Source organism: Salmo trutta, chromosome 19, assembly GCF_901001165.1.
Source record: "Salmo trutta chromosome 19, fSalTru1.1, whole genome shotgun sequence".
Classification (NCBI taxonomy): domain Eukaryota; kingdom Metazoa; phylum Chordata; class Actinopteri; order Salmoniformes; family Salmonidae; genus Salmo; species Salmo trutta.
The window spans coordinates 37,931,541-37,947,268 of NC_042975.1; the positions used below are offsets into that span (position 1 = coordinate 37,931,541).

Below are 15,728 nucleotides of genomic sequence, written 5' to 3' on the forward strand. Positions count from 1 at the left end.
ACCACTACCCTACGTATTATTTGCCAACGTGCAATGATTGGAAAACAAACTGGATTATCTACGATTAAGGCTATCCTACCAACGGGACATTAAAACGGTAATCTTATGTTTCACCGAGACGCGGCTGAACGATGACACGGATAATATAGACCTGGCTGGCTTCACCTTGCATCGTCAGGACAGAGCAGCTACGTCTGGTAAGACGAGTGGTGGGGGTGTGTATCTATTTGTCAATAACTGCTGGTGCGTGATGCCTAATATTAAAGACGTCTCGAGGTATTGCTCACCTGAGGTAGAATACCTCATGATAAGCTGTAGACCACACTATCTACCAAGAGAGTTCTTATCTATGTTATTAGTAGCCGTCTATTTACTACCACAAACCGATGCTGGCACTAAGACCGCACTCAATGAGCTGTATAAGACCATAAGCAAACCAGAAAATGCTCATCCAGAAACGGCGCTCCTAGTGGCCGGAGACTTTAATGCAGGCAAACTTAAATCTGTTTTACATCATTTCTGGCAGCATGTCACATGTGCAACCAGAAGAAGAAAAAAAACTCTAGACCACCTTTACTCCACACACAGAGATGCATACAAAGCTCTCCCCCGCCTTCCATTTGGCAAATCTGACCATAAGTCTATCCTCCTGATTCCTGCTTACAAGCAAAAACTAAAGCAGGAAGTACCAGTGACTCGCTCAATGCGGAAGTGGTTAGATAACACGGATGCTACGCTACAGGACTGTTTTGCTAGCACAGACTGGAATATGTTCCGGCATTCATCCATTGGCATTGAGGAGTATACCACCTCAGTCACCAGCTTCATCAATAAGTGCATTGACGACGTTGTCACCACAGTGACCGTACGTACATATCCCAACCAGAAGGCATGGATTACAGGCTAAATCCGCACCGAGCTAAAGGCTATAGCTGCTGTTTCAAGGAGTGGGACACTAATCCGGATGCTTATGAGGCATCCCGCTATGCCCTCAGATGGACCATCAAACAGGCAAAGCGTCAACACAGGACTAATATTTAATCCTACTACACCGGCTCTGATGCTCATCAGATGTGGCAGGGCTTAAAAAAAACAATTACAGACTACAAAGGGAAACCCAGCTGCGAGCTGCCAAGTGACGCAAGCCTACCAGATGACCTAAATGCCTTTTATGCTCGCTTCGAGGCAAGCAACACTGAAGCATGCATGAGAGCACCAGCTGTTCCGGACGACTCTGTGATCATGCTCTCCATAGCCGATGTGAGCAAGACCTTTAAACAGGGCAACATTCACAAAGCATCGGGGCCAGACGGATTACCAGGATGTGTACTCAAAGCAGGCGAGGACCAACTAGCAAATGTCTTCACTGACATTTCCCTGACCGAGTCTATAATACCTACATGTTTCAAACAGACCAACATAGTCCCTGTACCAAGAAAGCGAAGGTAATCTGCTTAAATGATTACCGCCCCATAGCACTCACGTCGGTAGCCATGAAGTGCTTTGAAAGGCTGGTCATGGCTCACATCAACACCATCATGCTCTTTCCCACCTGGACAAAAGGAACACCTATGTGAGAATGCTGTTCATTGACTACAGCTCAGCGTTCAACACCATAGTGCCCACAAAGCTCATCACTAAGCTAAGGACCCTGGGACTAAACACCTCCCACTGTAACTGGATCCTGGACCTCCTGACGGGCCGCCCCCAGGTGGTAAGGGTAGGCAATAACACTGATCCTCAACACTGGGGCCCCTCAGGGGTGCATGCTTAGCCTCCTCCTGTACTCCCTGTTCACCCACGACTGCGTGGCCAAGCATGACTCCAACTCCATCATTAAGTTTGCTGACGACACAACAGTGTTAGGCCTGATCACTGACAATGATGAGACAGCCTATAGGGAGGAGGTCAGAGACCTGGCAGTGTGGTGCCAGGACAACAACCTCTTCCTCAATTTGAGCAAGACAAAGGATCTGATCGTGGACTATAGGAAAAGGAGGGCCACACACGCCCCCATTAACATCAAATGGGCTCAAGTGGAGCGGGTCGAGAGTTTCAAGTTCCTTAGTGCCCACATCACCAACAAACTATCATGGTCCAAACACACCAAGACAGTTGTGAACAGGGAACGACAACACCTTTCCCCCCTCAGTAGACTGAAAAGATTTGGAATGGATACCCAGATCCTCATAAAGTTCTACAGCTGCACCATTGAGAGCATCCTGACCGGTTGCAACAACGCCTGGTATGGCAACTGCTCGGCATCTGACCGTAAGGCGCTACAGAGGGTAGTGCGTATGGTCCAGTAATCACTTGGGCCAAGCTTCCTGACATCCAGGACCTATATACTAGGTGGTGTCAGAGGAAGGCCCAACAAATTGTCAAAGACTCCAGTCACCCAAGTCATAGACTGTTCTCTCTGCTACCGCATGGTAAGCAGTACCAGAGCGCCAAGTCTAGGACCAAAAGGCTCCTTAACAGCTTCTACCCCCAAGCCATAAGACTGCTGAACAATTAATCAAATGGCAAGCTGGACTATTTACATTGACCCCCCCCCCCCATTTAAGATCTTTGCATAGTCACTTTACAAATTACCTCGACTAACCTGTACACCCGCACATACCAGTACCCTCTGTATATAGCCTCGTTATTGTTATGTCATTTTCTTGTGTTACTTTTAGATTATTTAGATTTTTTTTTTGTTTCGTTTATTTAGTAAATATTTTCAGAACTCTATTTCTTGAACTGCATTGTTGGTTAAGGGCTTGTAAGTAAGCATTTCACGGTAAGGTCTACCTACACCTGTTGTATTCGGCGCATGTGACAAATACAATTTGATTTGATTTGATTCTCTCTCGTCCCCAGCCATCGGATGCACATCTCCAGCATGTTCGAGCACTGTATACGGATGAGACACCTCTCCCAGCAGTTTGTCCTGCTGCAAGTCACTCAGGAAGAGTTCCTCTGCATGAAGGCCCTGCTCCTCTTCAGCATAAGTGAGTGTTGCTGCCCAGTCCAATGTTGACAGGTCCATTAAAATAATGTAGAGAGCCTCACATTGTGTATTTCCTTTTTTCATTAAATTGATTTGCAAGTAATGTCCTAGTCTAAGCCATTTTCATAATACTGTCAAAATGATCCAGTACAATCAGAGATAGCTTTGATTTATAAAACCAAACAGTGTATTATCAATAGTTGAGCAACAGAAATGCAATATTGTGGACAAAACAACAATAACGTTGCTTGTCTCCTTTGCAGTTCCAGTCGATGGTCTTAAGAGTCAGAAGTACTTTGATGAATTGCGGCTGACCTACATCAATGAACTTGATCGCGTCATTAACTATGGAAGGAAGTCCAACTGCTCTCAGAGGTTCTATCAGCTCACTCGTCTCATGGATTCCCTCCATCCGGTAAGAGACAATGTGTATCCTCAATAACTGTATTTGATTTACTCTGTTATCATAGAATGTATCAAGCTAAGAGCCTTAATGACAATCTTAAATTACAGTACCAAGATTTAATGACATATTTTATCTAAGTGATAAAAGTGTAACTTTGTCATGTTTAACTAAACAAAAACTGAGAATGTGACAGAATTGTAATGGATTGGGTAACAGGTGTGCTATCTCACCTTATTCGCTGAGTGCTCTGCCATATATGACAATGACTTCAAATGAAATCCCAAGTTCAAGAACATTGGGAAACGACGGCATTCCTCTTTTTGAGACGTCACCTCATTTCACGTTTTCGGCAGTTATGCCTTCATCAGAGCATCAAGAGATGTGCCAAAGCCAAAGTGCCTAGGTGATAATTACAATTGCCCATACCTGTGTGAGGGCAGTGCATACTGGTATTCAAAACATTAGTCAACAAACAATTGTTACAATATATATATAGAAATACATATGCACAAATACACAGATCAGCACAATAAACTCAACAAATAGCATTTAGGTATTCATGATGATGTAGGAAATTTGAGATATTTTCATGCAATTAATTACTTCCTAGTGCACAATAAAGACTACAATAAAGACTACAAAAATAGATGCTTTGGGGTATAAAAAATGTACGTCTGGGTAGAAAGATTGCGACTGAATGTAGGAAAATATACATGAGCATACAAATGACAGCGCGGCCATATAGTCTAAAAGAATAATCTGAATGAGAACTCATTGTTTAGACCAGGGTTTCCCAAACTTGTTCAATCACAATCTTTCTATCCAGATGTTTATTTTCTATACCCCAATGCATCTATTTTTGTAAGCTTTATTGTGCATTAGGAAGTAACTAATTGCGCCAACATATCTCAAATTTCCTACGTCATCATGAATACCTAAATGCTATTTGTCGAGTTTATTGTGCTGATCTGTGTATTTGTATATGTATTTGTATATATAGTAACAATTGCTTGAATACCACTATGTACCACCCTCACACAGGCAATTGTAATTATCACTTATGCATTTGCATAGAAACTATGGCTTTGGCATATCTCTTGATGCTCTGTTGTAGACACAACTGCCGGAACACGTTAGCCTGCCCGGACAAAAATATAAAGGTGAAATGAGGTGACGTCTTAAATATTTTGGAGTGGCGCCGTTTCCAAATGTTAATTTGAAGTGACAGAATTGTAACTTTGTATTGTCTCTGTCCATCTCTCCAACAACCAGATCGTGAGGAAACTCCAGCAGTTTACATTTGATCTGTTTATCCAGGCCCAGTCTCTGCCCACCAAGGTCAACTTTCCAGAGATGATTGCCGAGATAATCTCAGTGCATGTGCCAAAGATTCTGGCAGGCTTGGCCAAACCAATCCTTTTCCACAAGTAGCAAGTAGCAGGATTTGCCATCATCCTGAGAAAATCTGATCAGATCTAAGCTGACTCTATAACCCTACAGAGCCTTGGCTCAGTAGGGTTTCCCTGCCATTGTTGTCTCTCTCTCTCTCAGCTCCTTTTCTTTTTTATCGAATAGCTCAACGTACCATTTTTAAATCATTACATCATTACGGTAGTTTAGCTGCTTATCAGACATAATTGAGATCATTTTCTCAAATAGGCAGCAAGGTTTTAGCATTTATCTCAAGAGTTGCAAGGTGTCACCTTGTTGACGGCCCTATCTGTCCTGTATTTCAAGAACAAATAACACACAAGATCAGTGGGGTTATGTCAAATGTAAGAAACAGAAGAATACCATTCGTTGACTGAATGAAAATAAAAATAATAAAACTAAATAATAAAACTAACAAATGCAGAAATTGTTAAACATATCTATGCATATCTTTACTTTTGGAACTTTCATGAGATTCTGCTATGTTCATTTAAAAAACAACTACCAAAAGGAATGTGGAATTAGTCGTTTACAGCATACTCGCATACATACACAGTAGTCTATCTGTATTTACTAGCTAAATTGCATATATATATATATATATATATATATATATATATGTGTGTGTATATATATACAACTCATACATCACTACATTTATTGTACAGTAATTACAACTTTCTTGCTAGTTATTTAGTCAGTGAACAAACAATACATTCTAATGGTACCGTCATAATTTCATCTGATTATGGGAAATGCTGTAATAATTCACCCAAATGTGACTTACTAATTATAGACACACAGAGTGAGACAATTGCAAATAATAACTTTTCAGATATATTTAGTGGCAGTGGATCTTTAAAAGTATACTATAAAGATATAGTATGAAACCTGCTACAACTTGGCTGCACATTTTGTCTCTTCATATAGTTTCAGGTTGCCAAATTAGTTGGTCAAACGGAGCATACCCATAATCTCTCAATGCTGAAAATGCTCTTATAAGGTTTAACATGGCCTGAATACTTGCATTATTTAGTTCAACATCAGGATGTATGGAGGTTCATGCTCCATGTGTTTGTAGATGTTAGAACGCTTCAATCTTTATTGAAAACAATGCATGCCAGGTGTACATTTTGCAAGTTCAGTGCAGCTATGATAGTTATTGTGTTCAGAGTAATCTCCAATCTGCCATTCTACCTGTAAAAGCATGTTGACATTTCATTAGTTTAGATTGAGTCAAGTCAAATATTACCGCTTTTTTCACATTATTTCTTATTAAGACATCGTCTTTTCTTGATGATTCATTCTGGTTTTGCAGTTAAGTGCCAAACAGGGACATTGTATTCTCTGCACTAGCAAAACATTCTGACATTACACCATTATTATACCAAAACAAGTCTTTTTATACAGTAATCTGTACTTTTGCTTGTTTCAAAAAGTAGTAAAAAACAACAAAAACAATCAAGAAAAGCTCGGTTATAAGATCCATAACATGCAAACAATGTTTAAACTAAGTGAGTGTGGTCTTTTTGTTCAGATACCTCAACAAAAATGGCAACAGGTGCTAAACTATGGGATTCAATGATAGCACGGTATAGTCCCTGACTTTGCTTTTATATGCCAACTGTATCTTAAATTACTACATCAAATCAAACCGTTTCATATTTTAGACTAGGTGAAATGCATTATCATATTTAGAATGTAGTTTAAATGCCTTTAAAATGCTGAAATCTTCATGCAAATATCTGGAAAACAGCAAAACTCCAGAAAGATCACATGTTCATGGCCTCGACATCTGATTGAACAAATGGTGGTTCAACATTGGCTGAACCAGTAATGTTAAATGGAGTTTGCTGTGAAGCATCTTGACGCTCTAAATACTGTAGGCTGTGGAAAGAATGGGTTGTCAGAATACACTTTACGTTTGACAGCCACAAGCGCTATGCAATTACTTGCAGGTGTTTACCCATTTATAACAACCCCATAGCTGCTTAATTAGAATATATGACTCCAGACTGAAACCTAGGCCAAGTTGAAAGTGCTTTATAGAAGAAAAGTGACTGTTAATATTTGTCCCTAAATAGACCACATCAAACCTACAACAGGTTGCACTTACTGTAATCAATTAGTGTTACAATACACATGCTTCTCAGATTTTAAGCAGTGATTGCTTGCACCTTTCTTTGCCTGACGCCATAAAAATGTCCAGGGATGAATCAAAAGATAATTTGACAGCAGTAGTTTTTGTTGTTGTTTTATCACCATAAATGGCAATAACATGCATCCTTCACAACAATTGCACTCATTCTCAGACACATGCATGCAAAAATGGAAGCGTTAGAACTCCAGTCTACCCTGGGCATGCAGAAAACCAGTCAATTCTAGTGCTGTTATATATTTCTTCAATAGCTTGTGCATAAAAATCCAAGTCAACTGTATACATTGTGACTTAAATCCTTTAACGCATATTACCATTAGTCAATTGAGACCATAATCAAATGCATTTATACAAATGTAAGTTCAAGTTGTTGTTGTTCTTGTGTTGTGAGGAACTTTACTTGTTGACTACCATAATTCTTATAAATGTACTGCAATAATATGGATCTCAAGTCAATGAAACCACATTGCAATATTCAAGCAGTAGCACAAATCTAAACATACCTTTTCCGTTATAAACAAAATGGCAAAATGGTTTTGGTAGAAACAGCAGGTAGTGCTTTCAGTTTTCAGACACGTGTGCATGACAGCAGTTGTGTAGACAAGGATACTGCATAAATATTGCTAGGGCAGATTTAATTGAATTCGGCCCTAGGTTACAATTGCCCATCTGAAAACATCTGATATTTTCTCGTCGTAGAGACATTGGCTATGCCTACAAAAGCAATAAAAAAATTTATTTGAATATTGATAAGAAAATGTTTTAATACATCAGATGACAATTTGTAAAAGCCATGGGCACATACTTAACATTGGTATTGTCGTATTCCTTTGTTAATCCTTTGTTAAATATACTCGTTACAGGGTTTTCCTCAAAAGAAAATCCCAAATCAGACACCTTAAATCAGAAAAAAATATTTCTATGAGTAGTAATTCAATATCAAAGCCATAGATTTGCCTTAAAAAGCATAGAGATTTTGTACCATATATTATTTTAGATTAAGTGTAAATTATTAAATTGTCTGTAAAGTAAAATGATCAGCAGTTGTGTCTACCATACTGAGGCCACATTACTTAACTTGAATTCTGAGGTAAATGACGAGGTAAATTAGTTGGTAAAATTGTTTCTGATTTAAGGAAATTATCACAAAGATAAAGCTATTTCTCTTCATACACCCAGTAGTCATGCTATGACTGCTTTGTTTACCATATAAAACATTTTGAACATGCTTTTTAGATTGACTTGGAGAACAGGATTGCACTGCCAAGCAATAATAAATTTGCCATAATAAACTTTACTTTAAATGTACCATGGTAGACCAACATTGAATCATGACAAAATCTATTAAAAAAAAATCCAGTTCCTAGAATTGATGTTTTCATACTGTTGTTATTAGTGGTAATGCTGGTATGTAAAATGTTATATATAAGTAAATTACATCACAAGTATATTAAAATATCAAAATGGACACAGCTGTATGTATTTATAAACCATATTAGCCTGGTTTTGTGTAAATGGTACAATGACTTTGTGTACATGTAACTGATAAAAAAAAAATCTTGGGAAATCAATTGTTAATGCTTTTTAACTACCTTCTGTAGTATTGACGATGTACTCTATGTGTTTTGTGAGATTATTTTTTTTAACTGCAAACTTGCATAACTTTTTAAAGATATTTGAGGCAATTCTGACCATCAAAATTGTGTTACCTAATATTTGAAAGTTTGTAGTATTTCTACAATTTATCATGTGAAGTGACTACTAGTGAATGTGTCATTATTTAAGAATGCCCCCCCCACTCCACCCATAGTCTGTAAATTGATTGTTCATTTTCAGCTATTGATATGAATTGTGTCAGATAAGTCCTAGTGTAAATTGGGTTTTGTTTGTTTGTGTTCCTTTGCATATTATTAAAAATGATCAAAAATGTAGTGTGTGTGAACTTTATTTACATACTGAAGTTATTTTATGTTAACTTTCCCACAAATCTTGTGTGCACCAGCTAGCTATCTACTCAGTTTATTTTGGGGAATGAAGTAAAAATATGAGCTAATGGAAACAGCTGATTCAGACCATCCCCACTACAGAACCACTATGGAAATTCTGGTTAAAATCCCGCCTCCACTTCAAGCACAAACTTGATTCGTCAAAATAATTAGTGATGCTGCTCTTCACCAGAAGATTTTTGTTCCCCTATCTCAGATTAAGCAAATATCGCCGACAGATGTCAACATTTATGTTTATGTTCTGTCATGAGAAATTAGCTAATGACCAGCACCCACCCGCATGATTTTTTTTTTACCCAGCCTCACCAATAAACACTTCATGTGCAGTAATTAGCCTAAACATTTCTCAGAAAGACATTTTGGTAATTCTTGATTTTTTATTTAAGTGCATTTGGGTACATCTTCCCATACTAAATCAACTAGAATGGCAGCTTAATGATTTCAAATGTTTAACCATTATGATAACATTGTGCCACCAGTAGTAACATCAATGATGGTAACATCAATGACACATTTTTGGTAATTGAGGACTTTCTTAAATTGAGTAACACCAGTAGCTAGGTTTCCATCCAATTGGTAACAGATTTTCATGTGAAAATTCTAAAATCCTCATTAAGAAAATATGCAAATTTTTCCACTAAATGGACTTGTTGCGGATAAAAAGCACAGTGTGATGACATAGTGCACGCAAAATGAACTTGTACACTTATATTGTCATGTACCAAATAAAAATCTAAAGTTCAATGTGTTTCGATCGCATTTTCAACTCTACCGATAGTTGTATCATTAAATAGCTAATTTGCCTACTCTAGTCTTGGCACATGCGCTCTAGCCAACAGCTCGCAGATACAGTGCGGTTAGGCTGTGTGGGTAGGCTAGTCTACATGATGAGGTTATAATGGATAAGAGCGAGAATATTTTTATTTGTCAAACAACAGTCAAGCATCGATCATCATGTCACCAGAATAAAACAATGGATATTTATTGGAAATAAGTATCAAGCTCATCACCGTGCACTTTCCCCACCTTGTGAAGTTCAACATAATTTATTTAATCTGTAGCCTAATAAACTGCATGGTTTCCCGAGTTGTAGTGGGAGGACCACACTCCAAGTTGATTTTCCAAGTTATTATATCAATATTTGCTCGTAAAGGCGTTTCCCCCCCATTTCTCGCATAATTCATTTTACCTATCCCACCATATAGAATGAACAAATTATCTGTCTGCATTTATACAATTGTACCGAAAGTTGTTGTTTCCATCACAGCTGTTATTATTTTTTTATATATGTTATGACTTTACATGGTATGAAATACTAAAAAAAGTGGTTAGCTAATAACTTTCTTTAAAATACACTGAGTATAAAAAACACTAAGAACAACTGCTCTTTCCATGACAGACTGACCAGGTGAATCCAGGTGAAAGCTATGAAAGCTAAATCCACTTCAATCAGTGTAGATGAAGGGGAGGAGACAGGTTAAAAAAGTTTTTTTAAGCCTTGAGACAATTGAGACATGGATGTTGTATGTGTGCCATTCAAAGGGTGAATGGGCAAAACAAAAACAGGGTATGGTATGGATGCCTTTTAACAGGTTATGGTAGTACGTGCCAGGCGCACCGGTTTATTTTTCACGCTCAACAGTTTCTTGTGTGTATCAAGAATGGTCAACCACAGAAAAGGACATCCAGCCAACTTGAAACAACTGTGGGAAGCATTGGAGTCATCATGGGCCAGCATCCGTGTGGTGGGGTGGAGGGGGTATATTCAGTTTATACCCCACACCAGATAACAGTTTAGCACTGGAGGGAATGCTCAAGGTCAGTGTATCTTTGTAATAAGTGATTGATTTTCAAGGCAGTAACACCAATGACATCAAACTTGTGTACAAATATTATATTTGTAAATATATATACAGTACCAGTCAAAGGTTTGGACACCTACACGTTATAGGGTTTTTATTTACTTTTACTATTTTCTATGTTGTTGTATAATAGCGAAGACATCAAAACTATGAAATAACACACATGGAATCAAGTAGTAACCCACATTTGTTTTTACAAATAAAAATATATTTTATATTCTTCAAAGTAGCCACCCTTTGCCTTGATGACAGCTTTGTACACTCTTGGCATTCTCTCAATCAGCTTCATGAATAATTATTTTCCAACAGTCTTGAAGGAGTTCCCACATAGCACTTGTTGGCTGCTTTTCCTTCATTCTGCGGTCCAACTCATCTCAAACCATCTCAATTGGGTTGAGATCGGGTGATAGCGGAGGCCAGGTCATCTGATGCAGCACTCTCCCTGGTCCCTTACACAGCCTGGAGGTGTTTTTGAGGTCATTGTCCTGTTGAAAAACAAATGATAGTCTCACTAAGCGCAAACCAGATTGGATGGTGTATCGCTCCAAATGCTGTGGTAGCCATGCTGGTTAAGTGTGCCTTGAATTCTAAATATATCACTGAGTGTCACCAGCAAAGCACCCCCACACCATCACACCTCCTCCTCCATGCTTCATGTGGGAATCACACATGCAGAATGCTTTTCCAACAGTCCGGTCTAATGTCTAATGTCCACCGGTCTAATGTCCATTCCTTGTGTTTCAAGTCTCTTCTTAATATTGGTGTCCTTTAGTAGTGGTTTATTTGCAGCAATTCGACCATGGAGGCCTGATTCATGCAGTATCCTCTGAACAGTTGATGTTGAGATATGTCTGTTACTTTAACTCTGTGAAGCATTTATTTGGGCTGCAATCTGAGGTGCAGTTAACTCTAATGAACTTATCCTCCGCAGCAGAGGTAACTCTGGGTCTTCCTTCCTGTGGAGGTCCTCATGAGAGCCAGTTTCATCATAGCACTTGATGGTTTTTGCGACTGCACTTGAAAAAACATTCAAAGTTCTTGAAATTTTCCGGATAGACTGACCTTCATGTCTTAAAGTAATGATTGACTGTTGTTTCTCTTTGCTTATTTGAGCTGTTCTTGCCATAATATGGACTTGGTATTTTAACAAATAGGGCTATCTTCTGTATACCACCCCCACCTTGTCAAAATACAATTGATTGGCTCAAACGTATTACGAAGGAAAGACATTTCACAAAATAACAAGGCACACCTTGTAAAGGGGTGCGTAACTGGTGGCAGTGAAGTCAGACGCAGGAGAGCAGAACTAGGTAATAGCCGGAGCAGTTTAATATCAAAACCAACGGCATAAAGAAATAACCAATATGGGTACAAAACCCGACGCGCACCAGTAAACAAGTGCACAAGCACTTACAACAAACAATTCCGCACAAAGACATGGGGGGAACAGAGGGATAAATAAACAACACTTAATGAGGGAAATGAGAACCAGGTCTGTAGGAAAACAAGACAAAACAAATGGAAAAAGAAAAATGGATCGACGATGGCTAGAAGACCGGTGACGCCGACCACCGAACGCCGCCCGAACAAGGAGAGGAACCGACTTCGGTGGAAGTCGTGATACACCTGTTAATTGAAATGCATTCCAGGTGTCCACCACATGAAGCTGGTTGAGAGAATGCCAAGAGTGTGCAAAGCTGTCATCATGGCAAAAAAATATAAATATAAAATATATTTTGATTTGTTTAACACTTTTTTAGTTACTACATGATTCCATATGTGTTATTTCATCGTGTTGATGTCTTCACTATTATTCTACTATGGTGAAAGAAATCCTGGAATGAGTAGGTGTGTCTAAACTTTGACTGGTACTGTATATACAGTGCATTCGTAACGTGTTCAGACCCCTTGACTTTTTTCACATTTTGTTAGGTTACAGCTTTATTCAAAAGGTTTGTTTTTTCTAACAACATACAATATTTTTCCCAGTTTTGCTTCATTAAATAGTACCCACAACATCTCAACGTCAACAGTGAAGAGACGACTCCGGGATGCTGGCCTTCTAGGCAGAGTTGCAAAGAAAAAGCCCTTTCTCAGACTGGCCAATAAAGAGAAAAGATTAAGATGGGCAAAAGAACACAGACACTGGACAGAGGAACTCTGCCTAGAAGGCCAGCATCCCTGAGTCGCCTCTTCACTGTTGACATTGAGACTGGTGTTTTGCGGCTACTATTTAATGAAGCTGCCAGTTGAGGACTTGTGAGCACTAGCGGTTCTGGGGGGCAACTATGATGATTATGAACATGGTCTTTTTCCATTTTGAAAACGATATGACAACAATAACGTCTAATGTAACTGGCCCCTCTAACAGTACAACTGGCCCCAGCTTGCCCCCCAGTTGAAATGGTCTAGAACCGCCACTGCTTGTGAGGTGTCTGTTTCTCAAACTAGACACTCTAATGTACTTGTCCTCTTGCTCAGTTGTGCACCGGGGCCTCCCACTCCTCTTTCTATTCTGATTAGAGCAAGTTTGCGCTGTTCTGTGGAGGGAGTAGTACACAGCATTGTACAAGATCTTCAGCTTCTTGGCAATTTCTCGCATGGAATAAATAGCCTTCATTTCTCATACCCTCGTATGTTTGGCAGCATGACTGACCATCCTACCGATCCTCGACTTCGGCGATGTCATTTACAAAATAGCCTCCAACACTCTACTCAACAAATTGGATGCAGTCTATCACATTTTGTCACCAAAGCCCCATATACTACCCACCACTGCGACCTGTATGCTCTCGTTGGCTGGCCCTCACTTCATACTCGTCGCCAAACCAACTGGCTCCAGGTCATCTACAAGTCTCTGATAGGTAAAGCCCCACCTTATCTCAGCTCACTGGTCACCATAGCAGCACCCACCCGTAGCACGCGCTCCAGCAGGTATATCTCACTGGTCACCCCCAAAGCCAATTCTTCCTTTGGCCGCCTCTCTTTCCAGTTCTCTGCTGCCAATGACTGGAACGAACTGCAAAGATCTCTGAAGCTGGAGACTCTTACCTCCCTCACTAGCTTTAAGCACCAGCTGTCAGAGCAGCTCACAGATCACTGCACCTGTACATAGCTCATCTGTAAATAGCCCATCCAATCTACCTCATCCCCATAATGTATTTATTTATTTATCTTGCTCCTTTGCACCCCAGTATCTCTACTTGCACATTCATCTTCTGCACACCCTACCATTCCAGTGTTTAACTGCTATATTGTAATTACTTTGCCACCATGGCCTATTTATTGCCTTACCTCTCTTATCCTACCTCATTTGCACATGCTGTATATAGATTTTTCCACTGTATTATTGATTGTATGTTTGTTTATTCCATGTGTAACTCTGTGTTGTTGTATGTGTCAAACTGCTTTGCTTTATCTTGGCCAGGTCGCAGTTGCAAATGAGAACTTGTTCTCAACTAGCCTACCTGGTTAATTAAAGGTGAAATAAAAAATAAAAAAATAAAACACAACGTGCCATTGGAACACAGGAGTGATGGTTGCTGATAATGGGCCTCTGCACGCCTATGTAGATATTCCATAAAAAATCTGCCGTTTCCAGCTACAATAGTCATTTACAACATTAACAATGCCTACACTGTATTTCTGATCAATTTGATGTTATTTTAATGGACAATTATTTTTGCTTTTCTTTCAAAAACTAGGACATTTCTAAGTGACCGAAAACTTTTGAACGGTAGTGTATATATATATATATATATATATATATATATATAACAAAAGTATTTAATATATTGCATAGTTAAATAAAAACAAAGGCTATATATATATATATATATATATATATATTTTATAGCCTTTGTTTTTATTTAACTATACAATATATTAAATACTTTTGTTTACTTTCCAGCATTCAAAATAATAGATATCTCTTAACCCCAAAAACATGTTGTAGTAGCTAATAATGTAATAACCGCCAATAATGTAAAAGCTGCACATAATGTAATAACTTTTGCATTTATAATGTAATAAATGGTGCTAATGTAATACATTGCCAATAATGTAATAAATATGCTGAACGGAATAATATTTTTGTGCATAATGTAAGAATTATTTTTATGCGTTGATCATTACATTATGAAGTGGGTAAAAAAAAAAAAATCAATTGTGTCATCACTTTAACCAATATTGTAATAACAACCAATTAAACATGTAAAACTAAATGGACTATTTATTTTCATGCATATCAAGTGTAATGCTTCAGTAATAGCTGACTACACACCAAACCACATTTCTGAATCCTAGCTCTGAAGCTTATTTTCACAGTAATATCAAGACTTTCAATTGACACAATTGACTCCCCAATAAACACCCAACAGCCCCTAACCCCCCCCCCAATCAAATGCAAAAACTCCTAAGATGCTGTTCACTGTTAAAATAATGTTGAAACAATCCAAGACACTTTCAACAATTGTTTTTATGAAAAATCTTTTATTTAATCAAACATTGTTCAACACTTAACAATCACAGTTTTATTCAACAAATGTGGCACTATTTTAACTTGTGCTCAAATCTTTAATGAACCAACATATTAATCTTATAAAACACTTAACCAAACTTTTCTCCACAATTATAACAATTAACTAAGATCGTTATCCATGGGGATTTGGAAAAACAAAAATTAACAAAAAGGTTAGCCATCTGGGGATACGCCTCTCTGACGGTCACAGGGATGGTGTTGGTAGTGTTGGTGGGGACACTTAAGGCGGTGTGGGTGGGATTGCGCGATGCCTCACCACAGCCTGCAGCAAGCGCTGCCAAATAACTATTTTTCTACTATATGGAGACAGCAGCCTGGTCAATCCTGGGA

The 15,728-nt window shown here is 38.6% G+C and overlaps 1 protein-coding gene across 2 annotated transcripts in view; it reads left to right on the plus strand.

Annotated features, from left to right (window-relative positions):
* Positions 1 to 8,921, plus strand: part of LOC115154540 (androgen receptor) — a 57,870-nt gene extending 48,949 nt beyond the window's left edge. For both annotated transcript variants that reach the window (XM_029700847.1, XM_029700848.1), the window contains exons 6-8: positions 2,866 to 2,996; positions 3,259 to 3,410; positions 4,674 to 8,921. In XM_029700847.1, the coding sequence (XP_029556707.1) occupies positions 2,866 to 2,996; positions 3,259 to 3,410; positions 4,674 to 4,832 (442 nt within the window). In that variant the 3' untranslated portion in view covers positions 4,833 to 8,921. The remainder of the gene's footprint in view (positions 1 to 2,865; positions 2,997 to 3,258; positions 3,411 to 4,673) is intronic.
* The last annotated feature ends 6,807 nt before the right edge of the window (positions 8,922 to 15,728 follow it).